The sequence below is a fragment of the Nasonia vitripennis genome, assembly GCF_009193385.2.
Source record: "Nasonia vitripennis strain AsymCx chromosome 1 unlocalized genomic scaffold, Nvit_psr_1.1 chr1_random0007, whole genome shotgun sequence".
Classification (NCBI taxonomy): domain Eukaryota; kingdom Metazoa; phylum Arthropoda; class Insecta; order Hymenoptera; family Pteromalidae; genus Nasonia; species Nasonia vitripennis.
The window spans coordinates 633,162-653,001 of record NW_022279594.1 but is presented as its reverse complement, the minus strand read 5'-3'; the positions used below and the strand labels follow the sequence as shown (position 1 = coordinate 653,001).

At 37.4% G+C, this 19,840-nt stretch overlaps 1 protein-coding gene across 1 annotated transcript in view; it reads left to right on the top strand.

Moving 5' to 3' along the window:
• Positions 1-15,746, top strand: part of Icmt (isoprenylcysteine carboxyl methyltransferase) — a 170,393-nt gene extending 154,647 nt beyond the window's left edge. Inside the window, 1 exon segment of the mRNA NM_001190928.1 lies at positions 15,424-15,746. Within this exon segment, the coding sequence (NP_001177857.1) occupies positions 15,424-15,606 (183 nt within the window). The 3' untranslated portion in view covers positions 15,607-15,746.
• Positions 15,747-19,840: the final 4,094 nt, after the last annotated feature.

Genomic DNA, 19,840 nt, shown 5'->3' with positions numbered 1-19,840 from the left:
ATTTTTCTGAGGCGCCGGACCGTGACTATTGTCCCCGAAGTTACGTGAAAGAAGCTCGATATCCTTGCGCAACCGTGACAAAGTATCGATACATGATTCAGCAAGCGCATCGGTCGACAGTTTGCTGATCTATGTGCATGAGATTTCCGTGATCGCTCTATGAACCGATTTCACTAGATTTTTCAATTTAAATTTCCCCGGGGTAACTTTTTGTTGCCGATAAAAGTTATAATCGACGCACAATTCACGTTCACATCATCCACAAGCGCGTTAACATCACTAATAGATAACTCAGGCGTGGCGACAGGTCCACACTAGGGATTTTCGACCATCCCCGACTCAAACTCAAACTCAGAAGTAGCACTCATATTACCGTCATCTTCATCACTCAAAACCTCGTCTGTTGTCACCTCCGCACTGTTGTCACCTTTTTCCTTTTTGCCGCACAAGTAGCTTTATCGTTGCCAGACATATCCACACCTATCGATTACGTGGCCGCCTAGTTCCCACAATAACTCATAGATGTCGCAGTTCCTTGATCAAAGATCGATGATTGATGAGATTGCAAGAAATTGGAGCCAGAGTGAGGTTAGAAAGTGAGGTTAGAAAACCCTTGATAAAAAATGTGTGAATTTACGCCGATTTTACACCGCCCACCTCCGCTAAAATTAGCAGAGAAGGTGACGGGATCAAAGAGCTTACCGGTTCTGGAAAATAAAACAGTCCGAAGGTACATTATCGGCAGAAACAGTTAAAAGAATCAGGAGCACAAGGAAGAACAAAGCGTATTACTCACCAGAGAGAGAGAGAGAGAGAGAGAGAGAGAGAGAGAGAGAGAGAGAGAGAGAGAAGGATAAATAGAAGATGGGTATGTTATTGCTGTAGCTGTAGTTAGAATTAGAATTAGAATTAGAAATAAGTTTTATTTCCATGGTTGAAAAAACAAAATATTTATTTATTTATTTATTTATTTATTTATTGTTCAACGGGCGAAACGCCCTTTACAAAAGAAAAAGAAAATAAAATGATAATAATACAAAGCGATGAGTTAGAGAGATGTACAAGGAATAAATTGGGTGAGCTAGTATAGCTCCGCAGAATACAGAAAGTCAAATCACATAGTTAATAAGCTAAGGATAAAGACCCAACTGATGATTTAAATAATATAACAGATTCACTACATTGAACACTTTGCGGCAGTGAGTTCCACTGAGGCTTCATACGGTTAATAGAGCTATAAAAGCCCAGATTCGAGGTAAATGTGCTTTCATTCAGGTCTCTAAAATTTCTAATTGGATAAGCGGCCATCCTACTAACAAAAAGACCACGCAGGTTCACACAGTCAGTGAGCCCGCGAACGATCTTATACATCATCACACAGTCGGACTGATAAAGGGTTGAGTCAAAATATACACAGTATTACAGATTTTATAGACGGATTATCATTTGAATATATATATATATATATATATATATATATATATATATATATATATATATATATATATATATATATATATATATATATATATATATAGCTATATATATAGGTGATGTGTTTTTTCTTCTTCAACCCACAGTAAATATGTCCCAGAAACAGTTTCCAATGCACCTACATTTTTTCAGATTTTCAAATAACTTTTTACCAAAATGGTAGGGAGTCAAAGATGTCAATTTTCGGGATTTCAGCACAAATTAATTAATTGATAGCTCCTCAGGGAAGCATTTTTCACTATAGACATAGACATACTTTTTTTGTAAAATTTTCTCACAATGTTATACCTATTTTATAAGCCATTTAAACTTTAATATTGGTGAAAGTAAGAGTTCGATCTGGACTACGACCACCAAAAAATCCATGTAGATACCTTTAGTGCGAAAGTTCCTGTATGGGTCCCAGAATGGCAAAGACCCTCTATCTTTGGCTAAAAATGAAGATATCTATGAATTTGTGCTAAAATGATTAAAATTCATATTTAAAGCCTGTGGCAAAGCTTATGAATTGCTTGGAGCATTCCTACAAAAATCACAGAGGTAGCAAACATCAAAATAAAGAAAGTCATGTCCATCATTGACTTTGAAAAATTATAATCGAGTGTATGATTTATGTTACATATATATAGTTATATAAAGTTATATATAGTTAGTAGCTAAAAGCTTCGGCCGTGTAGAGTAGCAGTGATAAAAACCGTCTCGCTGCAACTTTGTTCAATGCTTTATTATCAAGTGGAGTCTTTCCTGGGGCCTGGAAGGGGGCTTCTTTAGTGCCTTTCAAAAAGAAAGCACTACTGAGCTTCTTTTCTAAGATCCTGGAAAAGATAGTACATGACCAGATCTCAGAACACCTAGAGTCACGGAAAATTCTTGACCTGTTCCAAACCGGTTTTCGAAGCAACAACTCAACGCAGACAGCACTATTGAAGCTGACGGAAGATATAAGGACAGGGATTGACAGTGACAAACAGTTACTGACCATCTTACTGCTTTTTGACTTTAGCAAGGCGTTTGACACGATATCCCCTTCAAAGCTACTCCGTAAAGTGATCGGTATGGGATTCTCTAGAGCAGTAGTCCTGTGGGTCAAGTCATTCATTACAGGACGTAACCAGCGAGTGGTTACTACAACTATCGGAGAATTATATTGGCTAACTATCAACCTTGGCGTCTCACAGGGCTCTATTCTGGGACCTCTATAGTTTAGCCTTTAAGTTAATGATCTCAAAGACGTACTGACAGACTTTAAGAGATCAGAGAGACCGAAAGAACTGCTAACAAATAGTGTCGCGCATTTGCTATACGCGGATGACCTGCAAACCGACACTCAATGTACGAGAGATAATCGTCGTGATGGTATGGATGCTTTGCATCTTAATACTGGCTACAATTTTTGGTTCAGACTATAACATTAATCAACTGCAGGGGTTAAACTTGCCTGGTATTGAGGTGCGGGACAGCATCTTTATCCCATTTGTCGACACGGTAAATAACCTTGGTGTGGTCATGGATTCTAAATTAACGTAGAAAGCGCAAGTTGATGCGGTTAGCCAAAAGGTTAACAGAGCCCTTTATGGACTAAGGTCCTTTCGATCCTGCATGATTGAGGCGTTACGTAAGCAGCTGGCAGCCGCTCTTGCTGTGTCACACCTAAATTACTGCTCTGTAGTGTACCTTGATGTGTCTGGGGAGCTCCAGACACGACTACAGAGATTGCAGAATTCCTGTGTGCGCTATATATGTGTTCTGGGAGATGTGAGCATATTACTCCCTATAGGAAGAAACTGGGCTGGTTGGTTACTAGGGAAAGAAGGGCGTACTTTGCGGAGATGTTAGTGTATAAAGCTTATTGTATGGGGCAACCGCCGTACCTCGCGGCCCTCTTTAAAAAAACCAGTACAGGACTTCCAGTAGGGTGTCCAGGGATATTTCGGTTCCAGGATCGCAAACTGATATGGGACTGCATTTATTTGCAGTGTACGGTGCGAGTCTATGGAATTCCCTTCCGCAGGATGTGCGGATTTTGCCTTCGCTGGCTGGATTCAAACAAGCGTTGCGTAAACATCTGATACGCAATAATCAGTGATGCGATGATTATGTACCTGCGATCTTATATACTGTTGACTGATTGTAATTGTAATGACGCAATAGAATAAGTTTAATAAAAGGTAATATTTATATTATAAAAAAAAACTATAAGCATGCAGTATACAAACTGTGATATGACTGCTGTGTTAATTAGATATTCAAATGCTAATCCGTCTATAAAATCTGTAATACTGTGTATATTTTGTTTTTTTCAACCATGGAAATAAAACTTATTTCTAATTCTAATTCTAATTCTAACTACAGCTACAGCAATAACATACCCATCTTCTCTTTCTTCTTCTCTCCCTCTCTCTCAGGTGAGTAATACGCTTTGTTCTTCCTTGTGCTCCTAATTCTTTGAACTGTTTCTGCCGGTATTGTGCCTTCGGACCGTTTTATTTTCCAGAACCGGCAAGCTCTTTGATCCCGTCACCTTCTCTGCTAATTTTAGTGGAGCGTACAGTGGGCGGTGTAAAATCGGCGTAATTTCACACATTTTTTATCTAAGTTATGAATTAATTAATTTGTGCTGAAAACCCGAAAATTGCTAAAATTGACATCTTTGGCTCCCTACCATTTTGGTAAAAAATAATTTAAAAATCTAAAAAAATTCAGGTGCATTGGAAACTGTTTCTGGAACATATTTACTGTGGGTTAAAGAAGAAGAAAATGTTTGAACTTCGATTTGACAGAGAACCACCTATATATATATATATATATATATATATATATATATATAGGTATATATATTAAATGCCAGTGCATCTGAACCAAATCATGAAAATGATTTTTTTTTGTAATAAGTAGAAAGCTTTGTAATAGTAATATTTTCAGTTTTGCTGTAAATTTAGTATTTGCTGAAAATGTCCGTGCGGATAGTTGTGTGTGTGCGTGTACGTATATCGTCATAATTCTGGAACCACGCGATCGATCGTAATAAAATTTAGCATGCATATATATTTTCTAATTCTGAATTCGAGAAAATTTTTTTTATGATTTTGACCATGTTATGTTATGTTATGTTATGACCATGTAATAGTCATTTTTTGATTTTTGAAAAAATATTTTTGCTATTTTTTGATAATATGATCTATACAATATATTCAACAATAGTGTATCTAAAAAAGGATAAAGATGCCTACTTTTTCCCGCAAGATTTTCCAGATTGACTGTTCCGTTCAAATTTTATAATAAAAAAGGTGTCTTTAAAAAAAATTTAATATCTTTAAAACTAAATCGTCAAACGTTTTGAAAAAATGTATGACAATAAAAAACGATAATATCTATTTGCTGTGAATATTTTAAACCATTGCGATGACTAGTTCTTAAGCTAAAACCGAAAACTAAAAAAAACGGGTTTTCTATGTCGTACGATTACGGGAGTAAAAAGGTTTTAATTAAAAATTTAGTGTAAATTTTGGAAAAATATCGATCATTTGATCACCTAGGCTAGATTCTTTTTGCAGCTTATAAAACTATTTAATTTAATAGATATCAGGATTCAAATTTTTTGTCTCTAACCCTGTATACCCTGTATAACTGAAAATTACTATTTCTGTTAAACTTTATAACTTTATAACTTTATAACTTTATAAAGTTCAGAATGTTTTAAAACAATTCATGATTTTATGAGATTATGCGGACACTATGGTATTTAAAATATTAAGGTTTAAATTTTTTCATGAAAATTATATGATTTGATATTGTGACGGGTGCTCCTTATGTAAAATAATTGCGATTCAAAGTATTTTGAAAATCATTAATATACTGAATATTTCAACAATATTTCATTATTTGAACTATACATTTTGTTGGAGAAAACTACGTGCCAAAGAATTGGCAGCGGTTTTTTTTTTTATTTATAAAATACATCAAGTTTTGGAGAATAAATGCAAAAATATCCGGACGGACATTTTTTCAGCGCTTGTATTTTTAAAAACTAATTGAAATTCAGTACAATTGAAATTTGTTTTTGAATGACCTGAACGATTTATGTTCAGAGAACATTTCTGCCGTAAAATAGAATAATTTTTTTTCTATTTTTATGAGTTTTGGAGGGTTTTTACAAAATCGACTAAATATACAATTTTAATATAATGTAGAAAAAAAATGAACTCTTAAAAAAGTAAAAGGTTCGGTGATTTTGATATGTTCCGCAACAAAATTACAGATAGAAAAGAACTGAGATCAATCAAACAAAGTCAAGTTTATTATATTTAATCGTAATGAAGCAAAGAACAACTCTCAAGATAATTTACGTAACTTGTCATGCCCGTTTCATTGTACTTATAGTGTTTGAATGACATTCTAATATATATAAAAAGAAAATTTAGTTGTTCACCAATAAACAAAATGAAACGGGCATGGCAAGTCTTATTTTTCTCTACATCGAATCAGTGCAAGCTTGTGGCATCAGTCGAAGTCTTTCCTTCACATCGAGTGAGTAAACAGTGCAGTGGATGAATGAAAAAAGATGATTAAGTTAATCTTCCACAGTATAAAATAGGACTTAATTTTGACATAGGCCTATAAGCTAATCGATATGAATAATATTGCAAAGCAGATATATTTTTATCATCGCTATAATTTAATTTAAAAATTGCATTTCATCCTATATCTCCGTGAGGAAACATTATAGGGACAATCATAGGATCTATGTGAAAAGATAATCTATTCAAAATAGAAGTTGGACCTATTTCTTTTGGGGAAAGGGGTTTCGGATAATGATCATAATAATAAGGTTTATACGGGTGCAGGAAAAGGTAAAAGGGTGAAACACACTCGGACGTGCGCACTTAACTTTCAAAGTCGCTGGGGAAAAATAAGGAGAAGAATTAGGAGAGAAAATAAGGAGGGAAATTTTCTGCACCGGCGGCGGCATAACTATTTTTATAATATAGAGAGATTATCAATCGTATTATCGACAACATGATTTGTACTTTGTATATTCGTACTAGTCACAGGTAAATTTTAAATATAATATCGATTAAATGCTCTGTACTTTGTATATACGTACTGGTAGCAGAGCAAAAATCATAGAGAGAAAGAGAGAGAGAGAGAGAGAGAGAGAGAGAGAGAGAGAGAGAGAGAGAGAGAGAGAGAGATTAGATTAATTAATTTCATTTTGCGTACATTATGTTGTGCGATTCAATATGTACAGCAGAGTAGTAAAAGTACAAAAATAATAAGTTTGAGATATCTGTTTTAGTAGGTGTGTAGTGTGAAAGTATGCTGAGGTGAAGATGGGTTAAGCGAGAGTGAGCAAGTGTGTGCGTGTGCGTCACTGTGTACACGATGTTTATGTGTTTATGCGTTTTCGAGTTCGAAAAAGTAATCTTTAGCTAGTTTCTTGAATACTGCGATGGATGTAGTGTTACGGAGGTGTGATGGCAGGTTGTTCCATAGGTATGAGGCGCTGATATGAAACGAGTTCCTCAGCGTCTCCGTCGCGAAAGTAGGGATATCCAGAGGTGTCACTTCCCCCCTAACAGGCCGGAGTGAGCCAGTACGTATGATGGTACGACAGTGTTAAACATTTTTCGTAAGAAACAAGCAGTGAAATACTTCCTGCGTCAGGCAGTGGTAAGCCACTGCCTGTATTGGGAGATGTGCTCATCTCTCCTTACACCATAGATGTACCGAATCCCCGTGTTCACGAGCCTCTGTAGTTTTAAGTCGAGTTTCTGCGTCAGTATACAAGAGAACAGTAGTCTATAAGGGGAAACAGGAGCGCTTGCACTAAGTGCTTGCGCAATCTGAGATTGGTACCTTTTCTGAAAAAGTAAAGCCTGTACATTAACGTGAGTTTAGAGTCAAGCACCAATCCCAGATTACGCACAGAAGATTCAAAGCTGACCTCGGCACCCCCAATGTCGATATAGGTGTTCATGGTGGCAGATCCTGCACAGACATATTCTCCATCTCCAGAAAAACAGCATTTTTCCTATTTTGTTTTATTGACAAGATCTTACAGCTTTTGTTGATTATAAATAAAAAAAAAACCGCTGCCAATTCTTTGGCACGTAGTTTTCTCCAACAAAATGTATAGTTCAAATAATGAAATATTGTTGAAATATGCAGTATATTAATGATTTTCAAAATACTTTGAATCGCAATTATTTTACATAAGGAGCACCCGTCACAATATCAAATCATATAATTTTTATGAAAAAATTTAAACCTTAATATTTTAAATACCATAGTGTCCGCATAATCTCATAAAATCATGAATTGTTTTAAAACATTCTGAACTTTATAAAGTTATAAAGTTATAAAGTTATAAAGTTTAACAGAAATAGTAATTTTCAGTTATACAGGGTATACAGGGTTAGAGACCAAAAATTTGAATCCTGATATCTATTAACCCATTAAAGCCCATGCTAAGACTGGTTGAGATAGCGACAAACAAACTGTGCTATCCTTTGCATAAGTGAAAAATAAAATATACGTATTTTTTCTTATGTCATTTGCAATTGTTTATAACAAATTATTTAAACAAATTACAAAAAAATTCATAATTTTCAAAATCTGAATGCGGGAATCGATTTTAGAGGTAAAATCGAGATGAAAACCTATATAACACATTTTGTCAGAGTTCAATTTGTTATCTTTATGTAGAAATAAACTATTGACAAATAAGTGTTTTCATCCTCTTGCATGGTATGTGGAATCATATCAGTATTTTTTACTGATAAATTTTGAGATCTTATACTGTAATTGGATAAGTTTATTTCATTTCGCAAATCCTTCCGTGTTAGAGATCACGTTTGAGTGGCGGGCTAACGGTTGAAAACATTCATACATTGGATCTATTCTTTGAAATAATAATTTCGGAAAACTTTTAGATTTTAGATTTTAGAAATGTTCTATACCTGTTTGCAAAAGTCATAAAGTAAGACACGGCAATGAACAATAATTCAATTCCACCGAACATATTTACAATAATTCATGTGAATATTGATGGATAAATACAATAATTAGCTTCATTCTATACGATTTTTTGAAACACTCTCAGGAGGCCGAATGTTTCTTCCTACATTACAATAACTAATTGGCCTCTGACAAGTGTTATATGGGTTTTCGTCTCAATTTTACCCCCAGAATCGATTTCCGCATTCAGATTTTGAAAATTATGAATTTTTTTGTAATTTGTTATAAACAATTGCAAATGACATAAGAAAAAATACGTATATTTTATTTTTCAGCTATGCAAAGGATGGCAGAGTTTGTTTTTTGCTATAACAGATAGATTTTGCTTGGGACTTGACATGGTCACTTTTTCTCCCAACATGCAATTGTTTATTCCTACATTACACTAACAAATTGAACTCTGACAAAAAAGTGTTATATAGGTTTTCGTCTCGATTTTACCTCCAGAATCGATTCCCGCTTCAGATTTTGAAAATTATGAATTTTTTTGTAATTTGTTATAAACAATTGCAAATGACATAAGAAAAAATACGTATATTTTATTTTTCAGCTATGCAAAGGATGGCAGAGTTTGTTTTTTGCTATAACAGATAGATTTTGCTTGGGACTTGACATGGTCACTTTTTCTCCCAACATGCAATTGTTTATTCCTACATTACACTAACAAATTGAACTCTGACAAAAAAGTGTTATATAGGTTTTCGTCTCGATTTTACCTCCAGAATCGATTCCCGCTTCAGATTTTGAAAATTATAAATTTTTTTGTAATTTGTTTAAATAATTTGTTATAAACAATTGCAAATGACATAAGAAAAAATTCGTATATTTTATTTTTCACTTATGCAAAGGATAGCACAGTTTGTTTGTCGCTATCTCAACCAGTCTTAGCATGGGCTTTAATGGGTTAAATTAAATAGTTTTATAAGCTGCAAAAAGAATCTAGCCTAGGTGATCAAATGATCGATATTTTTCCAAAATTTACACTAAATTTTTAATTAGAACCTTTTTACTCCCGTAATCGTACGACATAGAAAACCCTTTTTTTTAGTTTTCGGTTTTAGCTTAAGAACTAGTCATCGCAATGGTTTAAAATATTCACAGCAAATAGATATTATCGTTTTTTATTGTCATACATTTTTTCAAAACGTTTGACGATTTAGTTTTAAAGATATTAAATTTTTTTTTAAATACACCTTTTTTATTATAAAATTTGAACGGAACAGTCAATCTGGAAAATCTTGCGGGAAAAAGTAGGCATCTTTATGCTTTTTTAGATACACTATTGTTAATTTCTTTATTTTTTTCTTACTAGTTATACGATAGCCTCCATTTTATGGCTAGCAAGCTTAAGTCCAGTCTGCTTTAGCCAAACGTGGATTATACCTAATGGCTTGTTAGTGATTTCCGTCACCTCTACCTTTTGCATTGCTACTACCACTACTGCAATGTCATCTACAAACCCTAAAACCGTTGCCTCTTCGGGTAGCTCTAGCCTAAGTTCTCCATCGTACATAATGTTTCACAATAATGGGCCAAGCACTAACCCTTGTGGGACATCTTCGGTTACTTGATAGGTTTTCGTGCAGCTCTCTGTGTCATATAAAAGGGTTCTGTCTTTCGGGTAGTCAGACATAATCCTTCTTATGTATGTGGGTACCTCTTTTTTCCGTAGTACCTCGTGTATCTTGCCCCAGCTGGCTGATTTAAACGCATTTTTAACATCCAGTGTAATAATAGCACAGTATTTCTTAGATCCTCCTTTCCATCTTTTTCCTTCTATTGCAGTTCTAGCGGTGTCGACTACTAAGCTTACGGCATCAAGAGTGGAGCGTTTTTTCTGAAGCCGTATTGATATTTCGCTAGTCCACCTGGTTTTTTAATGACTTAGTCCATTCTAACGCCGATAATGCGCTCTAAAATCTGGTTCGGGGTGTCCAGCATGCAGAGTGGTCTGTATGAAGCAGCTTCTCCAGATGGCTTATCTCTTTTTGGTAGTAGCAACAGGCGTTGCTTCTTCTAGTTCTTAGGAAACGTCCCTTCTTTGAGACATGAATTGTACAGGTCCACAAAGACATCGGGGCGTGCTTGTATAGTTTGTTTCAATGCAATATTGGGTATGCTATCCAGGCTTGGAGCCTTGTTGTTTCCTATTCTTTTGCATTCAGCCAGTAATTCCTCTATGGTGATTGTTGGAATGGTTTCGTCATTTGCCTCCGCTTCTGGGATAGCTGTTACTTCCAGTTGTAAGGGAAACAGCGTAGTCACAATACGGTCCAGCAATTCCTGGCTCTTAGAAAGGGGGATATAACCTCCCTTTATCTTCTTCATTACTACTTGGTACGTTCGCCCTCAGGGATTAAGATCAACCTCGTCCTGTAACTCTTTGAGGCACTGTCGTTTATTTTCTTGAATTTTTTTCTTGAGTATCCGTTCGGCACCCATTATTTCTTTGTTTAGGGCGTCTACTATTTCTCTACCTCGACCAGTCTTGTAGTATTTCTTCCGAGTCTGCTGTTCCCGTCTTTTGGTGTGATGACACTCGCTGAAAGCAGCGTCAATTTCTTTATCCCACCAGTATACTGACGGTCGTCTATTATTTGGAGCCCTCCTTGGCATTGTTGCGTCGCAGGCTCGAGTAATATTTCCTATTACCTGCTCGACCTTATTATTTGCAAATCAAAATACCTGTATTTCTTCTTGAGCCAGCAGGAATGTCTCCTTATCATAATCTTTTGTTTCTCAACCGACTCTTTTTGTCGTTGCCCTCTTGTTACATTTCTGTTTCGATATTCTTATCTCCATTATTATCGCTTGGTGGTCACTATTTGTGTAATGATCGCTCACCGTCCACGATCTAACTAAGTTAATGAGGCAACTGATGACAAACGTGAGATCTATGATGGATCCTGCGTCTTCTCTTTGAACTGTGTAAGAACATCCCTCGTTAACTAAGACTAAGTCAAAGAGGGCAAATGCTTCCAATAGCACTCGTCCTCTTTCATTCGTCCTTTGGCTGCACCACTCTACTGCCTAGGCGTTAAAATAGCCTGCTATCAGTACTGATTTTTTTCCTGCAGCATCCTGTACTAGTTGGTCCAACAGTTGTCTGAATTGTTCTATCGGCGTGTTAGAAGAAACATAGCAGCTGTGAATGCGTACTCCTGCAACCTTAGCGCGTATGAATGCTTCATTACGTCTTTTAATTTTTCCCTGAAAAGCAGCATCTCTGCATGCCTGTATTGCCGCTTTCCAAGTACTGTCCATATCCCACAATGGTTCGTCCAGGTCTCTGTTTTGTTCACAGACGATGGCTATGTCGATTTCTATCTCATAGACCTACTGGCTTAGTAGGTCCTGTGCAGTTGCGCAGTGATTAATATTCAACTGCACTATTTTCATTTTCTTCGTCAGTCAGTGACATCTACTGCAGCTCGGTAAACTGGGCATGCGTAGCTACCAGCTTCGCGGTCACTATTCCCACCTGTGCCTCCTTTGCAGGGTACACAGTTGGATTGGTTCTTATACTCCTTTGCTTTGCGCTCATCTTTTCCACATTTGAAGCGAAGCTTACTTCTATCTTCAGTTACTGTGCAGTTTTTGCTGATGTATCCAAAATCTAGATATTTATAACACCTAAGCGGTTTATTTTTGCGGTAAGTAACCCGGATCTTACAGTTGACTCATCCTATTCTGATCTTTTGTAGCTTAGTGATCTTAGCCGCTATCTGAGCTGGTACCCGTATCACTGCAATCTGGGTGTCACCGTACGTCTTTCGCAGAGATCTTATTGTAGAGTCTTCGAAGATGTTCTCTTTTCCAATTTTTTTTTGTAGTGCTTCTATTACCTTCTCTGTTAAGGTATGCATGTCCAGATTTCTTACTTCAATGGTTTTTTCTTGTTGGAGTGCTTTTATTGTGGCGCCTTCCACTAGTACCGCTTTAACTGCTTCTTGGAAGTCCAAGGTTTTGACTTCTCTTGTACGTTTAAGCTCTATCAGAAGATCTACTGTAAATTAAAAATTGGTTTGTGCACATTCTGCCTGTCCCTGACATAGTTTATCAATTCCTCGATTCTGCCGCACAGGCGGTTCAAGTTCGCATTCTTTTGCGTTATGCAAACAGCTCTCTTATTCCTGTCTGCATCAACCTCCATTTTCATATCACCTGCGTCTCTACACGCAGCAGGGATCAGGTGACAAATCTCTGCGGCTTCTAAGTTAGTTTGCCCCCCCCCCCAATCTCCATGAGGCCAGCACCGACCACCGGGGCTTTCACCTAATCGGAATGGACGGCGGGTCTGGGATCTGTAGCTTGACATGCTTGGGGTAGTAATGTTATTAACTCACAATCCATGTTTGATTTATCTTCGGGGTTTCTTCCCCTAGCCTGTTTGGTCCGCAGAGCATATTTTATTTCTGCTCTACCCTTCGGCCGGTTGAGGAGACCTCGACACGCCAATGAGCATTCTTCTATCTTTCACCAAGGGGACGCGCCACATAAGAGGTGTCGGCATTCCCGCGCTGTGTGCGTGCGTGTGTGTATAGACCGTAATATTTCAAGAACTACTACGTCAATATCAATAAAATTTGACATGCGTATCTATTTTTGGATTTTGAATTCAGGAAAAACAGTTATTTATTTTTTTAACTTTTTCTTTTTATGGACATTTTTTGATTTTTGAAAAACACTATTATGCTTTTTTTCAATTACCCTATTGTTACTAACAATTCATCTATAATGCATTAGAAAGAAAATTAAATTACTCACTTCTTCTCGTTTGGTCCTTGCGATCAACTGCTATGTTTGGCAGATAAAATGAAAAAGGTGATTTTTTTCAAAATGTATATTTTTAACTTAACATTACAACCTCACGAAAAAAATTGGGTTGATGGATCACGTGTCAAAGCATATCCCATTAAAATTTTAATTAATTTGACTACTTATTTTTTTAGTAATAAATCGAAAACTAAAAAAAAATAAGCTTTTGTTGTACCTTGATTACAGACGTAAAGCGGGCTTATTGTACTTAAGATTTTGGGAAAAGGTAGATATTTTATGTGTTTTGGCTAAGTTTATTGAGCAGCTTTCAAATCCCTATGGATCTTAAGATATCAAGGCTTGAATTTTATTTTGAAAATTTTTTGATTCTTTATACATCTAAAACAAAGTATTCAAATTCTTTAAAATTTTCTTTGGTGAATTACTATAAAAAAAGCTATCTGCTGTTTAAATTTTAGACGATTTTGTTGATCGGTTCTCAAGTAAAGAGCTGAAATGTAAATCCGATTTTTTTAGGATATGGGTTATTTAAAGTAAACTATACCTTTAAGCGCGGTTTTGCTGGCATTTAAGAAAAATTTATTCGTAAACATTTTAATAGTATAAATATACTGTATATTACAACAATATCTATTTATTTATTTAGTTGGAGAAGGTTATGTGCCAATGAATTGGCTGATATTTTTTATATCTTAAATTTAACTCACTATTACAACAAAATGATAAATGCATACTCAAATATTAACGACCGTCTAGACAATCTAACAAACGATATAATAAATGAATGGACCTATAAAACTAAAGATGAAAAAACAAATATCAAATTCATAAAATTCGTCAAAGCAACAACCAATGAATTGGAAGTCAAAAAAGACTCAAGCATTGAAAAATATAAACCAATAGAAACAGTCTTCACCAGGATCGACGAAATGGCTGAAGAAAACAGCAATAAAGCTAGGAAAAAGGAAGCGACATCTGCACCAGGACAGAAGATCACAGAATCAGCTAAATACAGAATGACTTATGGCGATATCAACTATCTAGGATCTAACAAGGCATTTTTCTACTTTGATAGAGGTATAAGAGGTAAACAGGTTTTCGCCTTATAAAGATATAGTAATAACAGACTGTAAATGTGATTCATCAAATCAGCATAATGAGATGTTTCCACACTACCGAGAAACCTGTGCCGTTGGGCTTACGTGCCCTGCAAGGCTCAGCACAACAGAAAGGATGTCTTACATAAGAGAAAAAAATGCAACAACAGATAGATTTATGACAGCAAGACAAATGTTGGTAAGGAGATGGTGAAACTAAAGTGCAATGACTTTAAATTATTAAATTATAGATATAAAAAAAAAAATAAAAAAAAAATTAAGTGACAATACAAAATATAGAATCTCAAATCGTGCAATATAATCTATCGAAAAAAGAAGTATAAGTAACATTAAGTTAAGAGTACAACATATAGAATCAATAACGTAAAACTTTAGTAAATTTTTAGTAAATTTAAATAATAAATAATATAAATTATTTTTCTTAAGTAAAATAGATAGATTATATAAAATTTGTATGTTTCTTTTCCAATGATTATATTCTTGTTAAAAAATTGGACATAGGAGTCAAATAGACCCTTATACCCAATTTGAGTGTGAATGAGTAAGTATGATGGTATAACCATTGTCTGGAAGTCCGACATGGAAAGTACGGTCATACATAGTGAATGTTTTGAAGTAGAGTATGGTAGTTAGTATGGCTGGAGGTTTTTGGCTGTAGTGTATACAGCTAAGCTAACCAGCATTTTGTTACTATCTTGCTATTTTTGTTAATCCGGACCTGCGAACAGGGAACATTGTTTTCCTCTGCAGGATCGCGGCGTTATGATGGGTTATTGTATTAATAATTGCTGCATTACGACAGCCTGCGAATTTTATATGTAATTTATGTAACACTATGTAAATTATGTATTTTCTGGAATTCTAAATAAATAAATTAATATAAGGTAGAATATAAGCTATTTTTTACAGCATACTTATTTAATCGACTTAGTCTGTAATATTATAGACACTAGTTGATTAATATAAATAAATATTTAATTGCATTTGCTAATATGTTATAACTTTCTTGTTTCAGCTTATTTTACATAACCCAATATGTTTGCTTGCATATATAATTATATCATGGAAATTTTTTGAAGATAGAATATTTATTGAGGAATTAAGTCTAGTAGAGTTTTATGGTGATACCTACAAAATATATCAAAATAATGTCGGTACAGGGTTACCATTTATATCTGGTTACATCGATGCTAATTGAACTAAAAAGAGAAATATATTATTATCTCAGGAAAACATTGATCTGCTAATCTTTGAATTAATGTACTATTAATGCAGCATATAAACTCTTTGTAACATTTATATTATTTTGTAAACAATATACCATTTTCAAAATTGTAAGAAAAAAGGAACAGATAGTATTTCACATATAATAATAAATCTCTTATCCTAATCATTTCGAAGCTTCTACGTATAACCGCCTTCTTTACCTATTTTTAGTTTGAGGACTGCATTTTTTTACTTTAACAGTTTTTAACAAACAGTAATTGTTGATTAATAAAGGTTATGAACGTAGAAACTAATTATTTATTTAATGGAAGAGAGAGAGAGAGAGAGATTTAGATTTAGATTTAGATTTAATTGTTTTTTATTGTTGTACATATACAATTATAGTATATTATAAAAAAATAAAAATTTTGTGTAAGGGTGTTTTGTGTAAGGGTGCTAGTGCATGTGAAGAGAGTGAAATGAGAAGAATGAGAATGTGTGTATGTTTGTGTGATGTTTATGTGTTTTCCAGATTGAAGAAGTAATTTTTAGCTACTTGTTTAAAGTGTGATATGGATAGTGTGTTGCGGAGGTGAGATGGATGGCTATTCCAGAGGTAGGAGGCGCTGATGAAAAATGAATTCTTCAGCGTCTCCGTCTTGAAGGACGGGATATCCAGTGGAGTCACCTCATTCCTCACAGGCCTGAGCGCGACGTGGAAATCAAAATAGGCTATTATGTTCAACGCCTCAATACCTACTTATCTATTAGATAAGTAGGTATTGAGGTGTTGAACATTTTTCTTAGAAAACAAGCCATGAAGTATTTCCTACGTCCGGCGGTGCTAAGCCATTGCAGCTCACGCCTGTAAGGGGAGATGTGCTCGTCCCTCCTCACACCGTAGATATAACGGATCCCTGTATTAACAAGCCTCTGCAGTATTAAGTCAAGTTCCTGAGTCAGGTCGCAGTAGCAAGTGAGCAATAGTCAATGACGGGAAACAGGAGTGCTTGCACTAAATATTGGCGCAATCTAAGACTAGTGCTTTTCCCAAAAAAATAGAGACGGTACATCAAAGAGTGAGCACGTTTACAAATTTGTGTAACGTGCTCTTTCCACGTAAGTTTGGAGTCAAGCACCAGCCCCAGGTTGCGCACCGATGATTCAAAGTTTACCTGGGCTCCCCTATATTTATATAGGTGTTAGCAGTAGAAGGTAGAGCCTTTATATAGTAGAGGGAACCCAGGACGATAGCCTTAGTTTTAGTTACATTTAGTTTAAGTCTATTCAGCGCAGCCCAGCCCATTATCCTCTCGGCGTTAGCGCTCATCCTGACAGAACAGGAGTCAAGCCTGTCGAGGTAGCATTGCCTGTAGATCTGCAGGTCATCCGCGTAGATTAGATGGGACACATCTGAATCTAGCAAAAACCAATATCATTGATGTACGACGAGAACAACAAGGGGCCTAAAACTGACCCCTGTGGGACACCGGTGTTTAGTGGTAGAAAGGTAGGGATTTCATTGTTGTCACCAATGACGGCGTGTTCTCTTCCCGAGAGGTAAGATGCAAGCCAGCCTTCGGCTTCTCCAAGCAGGTTATCGGATAGCTTTCCGAGTAGCCTGATGTGCCACACCGCATCAAACGCCTTTCTAAAACCAAATAGAAGTAGAATAGTGACCTTCTTCCTGTCTACCCCAAGCCTGACATCATCAGTCAGCTTAATTAAGCCGGCTGCGTGCTGTGGCCAGTGCGAAAACCAGTTTGGAAGTTGTCAAGATAAAGTCTTGTTTCAAGGTATTCAGAGATTTGATTGTGCACCAGCCACTCCAGCGCCTTAGATTGGAAATAAAGTAGAGAGATCCGACGGTAGTCTGTTACAGCTGTTGGAGAGTTGATCTTGTTTAATGCTCTTACGAGCGATGACTTCCAGGCGGAAGGAAAGCGTGCCTCGCTCAAAGACAGGTTGGAAATTTGTCAAAGTAAAGGAGCGAGTATTGGCAATGCTTTGGAGATTACAACCTGTGGGATGCCATCGCTTCCCCTGGCCTGGGTATTAAAGTGTGATACTGAAGCAAACACGTCCGACTCTGCGATAGCCCTGAAGATGAGATGTTCAGGGAGGTCTAGACTCTAAAGGGTTCGCAGATACTCCTCAACAGATGGAGCTTGAGGATCATTTGAGATAGAACTAAAGTGTTTGTTGAGAGCATCTGGAGAGAACCGAGCAGGTGGAGAAGATTTAGAGGTACTAATACCAAGATTTTCAAGCTCTCTCCATATCTCTGCAACGTCGGTCAGAGTAGACAAGCGTGAATAATAGTAATTCAGCCTGGCCTCCTTGACCTGTCTATGAGCGTCGTCCCTTGCGATTCTATAAAAGCATAGATCCCAAGGTAGACGACTTCGGCGAAAGCGCCTGTAGAGTCTATTCCTTTCAGTTAAAAGGTCACGAAGAGGCGCGGTGAACCACGGGTGACGCTTACGTCCAGGTGTCACAGTCTTTAATGGGTAAGATGATTTATGGCGTTCGTGATGTGAGCGTTAAGAATGGTAATGCATTCGTCAAGTGATGGCGTGGTGAAGGACGACCAGTCACATGCGCTAAGGAAGTCCCTTAGGTTCTCAGCACAGATTCCTTTGTAGTTTCTGTAAGAGTATGTAGCAGGTACGTGGCGTGGAATCTGTACGTCGAGTGTGGCCGTGATAAGGTCATGTCCGTTGATGAAAGGAGTGTCTGTCTTCTAGTATGAGAGCAGGCGATCCTGCTCATCAATTAAGCATAGGTCAAGCCAGGTGTCAGAGTCCTGTCTGTGATGGGTTGCACCATATGGCACAGAAGTGAGGGAGTTCTCATCAATGAAGGCCCTGATGAAATTGGCGTCTTCAGATGAAGAAAGTTGATCGGCATTAAAGTCACCCATGATGATCTTCGTGGAGTAGTTGTGCATAAATGTTGTTATTTGTTCAATGAAATTAGATCCCTGGATAAAGGGTGAGTGAGGAGGGCGATACACAACCCCCACGAAGATGGGCGATACTCCCTTAGCTGTGATTTCACAAAAAAAGATACTCCGGCTTACCTGGCTTACCTGACCATTCGCCGTCAGATGACGAGATAACGCTAGCCGTCAATGAAAGATGAATGTAGAGGGCCACACCTCCACCGTTCCTGTTTCTGTCCCGTCTCTGTAAAGTGTAACCATCCAGTGAAGGGATGGATGATATCTTGTCACTTAGCCAGGTCTCAGTTACAGCTATTACATGAAAGGGGGAACGAGTGGACAAGAAGAGCCTGATCATCTCAATGTGACCCGTAAGGGAATTCGCATTGAAATGACAGACCCTTAGACCCTCGGACAGAGACGTTTTAGAGGCATATGTGGATGAGTTGGATGATTTAGATGGTGGTTTTGGTGGAATGATATGTGTGTGTGTGTCAGTGTGTGCTGGAATCCATGCTGATTGTTGGCGGCGTACGGGCTAAAAAAGCCTCAAGATCAGCGTCTGTAGAGATGATGGTGGCCCGTTCGCTGTCCTCGCCAGAACGGATGTAGACTCTCCCGTCCCTCACGAAAGAGCGGCATCCCCCCCTCTTCTTTGCCTCCAGCCTGGCCTTTATACGCAGCTTGTGAATGTCGGGAGGAAGCAGCTCGTTTATGTTGATGAGTCCCTGGTGGTTTGTGTGAAGAGTACTCGCTTCCTCCAGTAGGGCAGCATCCAGTTCGCTAGTGTGGAGTTTGTGTTTTCTGGCTTTGGCCACGATGATGGAGCGGGCCAGCGCACTGGAAGAGAGAGTGACAGCTAGAGGTGGTAATCTGCTGTCACCTTGCACATTGATGTTGGTTGCGTCAAGTCTCCCCATGATCCTGACGGTTGCCACATCCCGCCTAAGGACCGTGGGATCCAGTGCAGCCAGGACGGTGTAAGCCAGGAGTTGCAGTGATGTCTCCTGGGTATAGGCCAGGCCAGAGATCACCACCACATTATTCGCCGAGCGCTCCTGTCTCCTCTTAACTTCAGCCAGTTCGCTGCGGAGGTTGTTGATCTCTTCAGAGGCAGGAGCAGTGCTGATGTTCTGCTGCTCTGTGGGGCTCCTTGACGACAGCTCTAAAAATTGTGCCTGCAGCTCAGAGATGGTGGACTCAACATTGTTCAGTCGAGTCTTGAGTGCAGGAAAGTCGTCAAGGGCTTTGAGGCGGTTTTCAAGGGGGCCAAGCCTTTTCT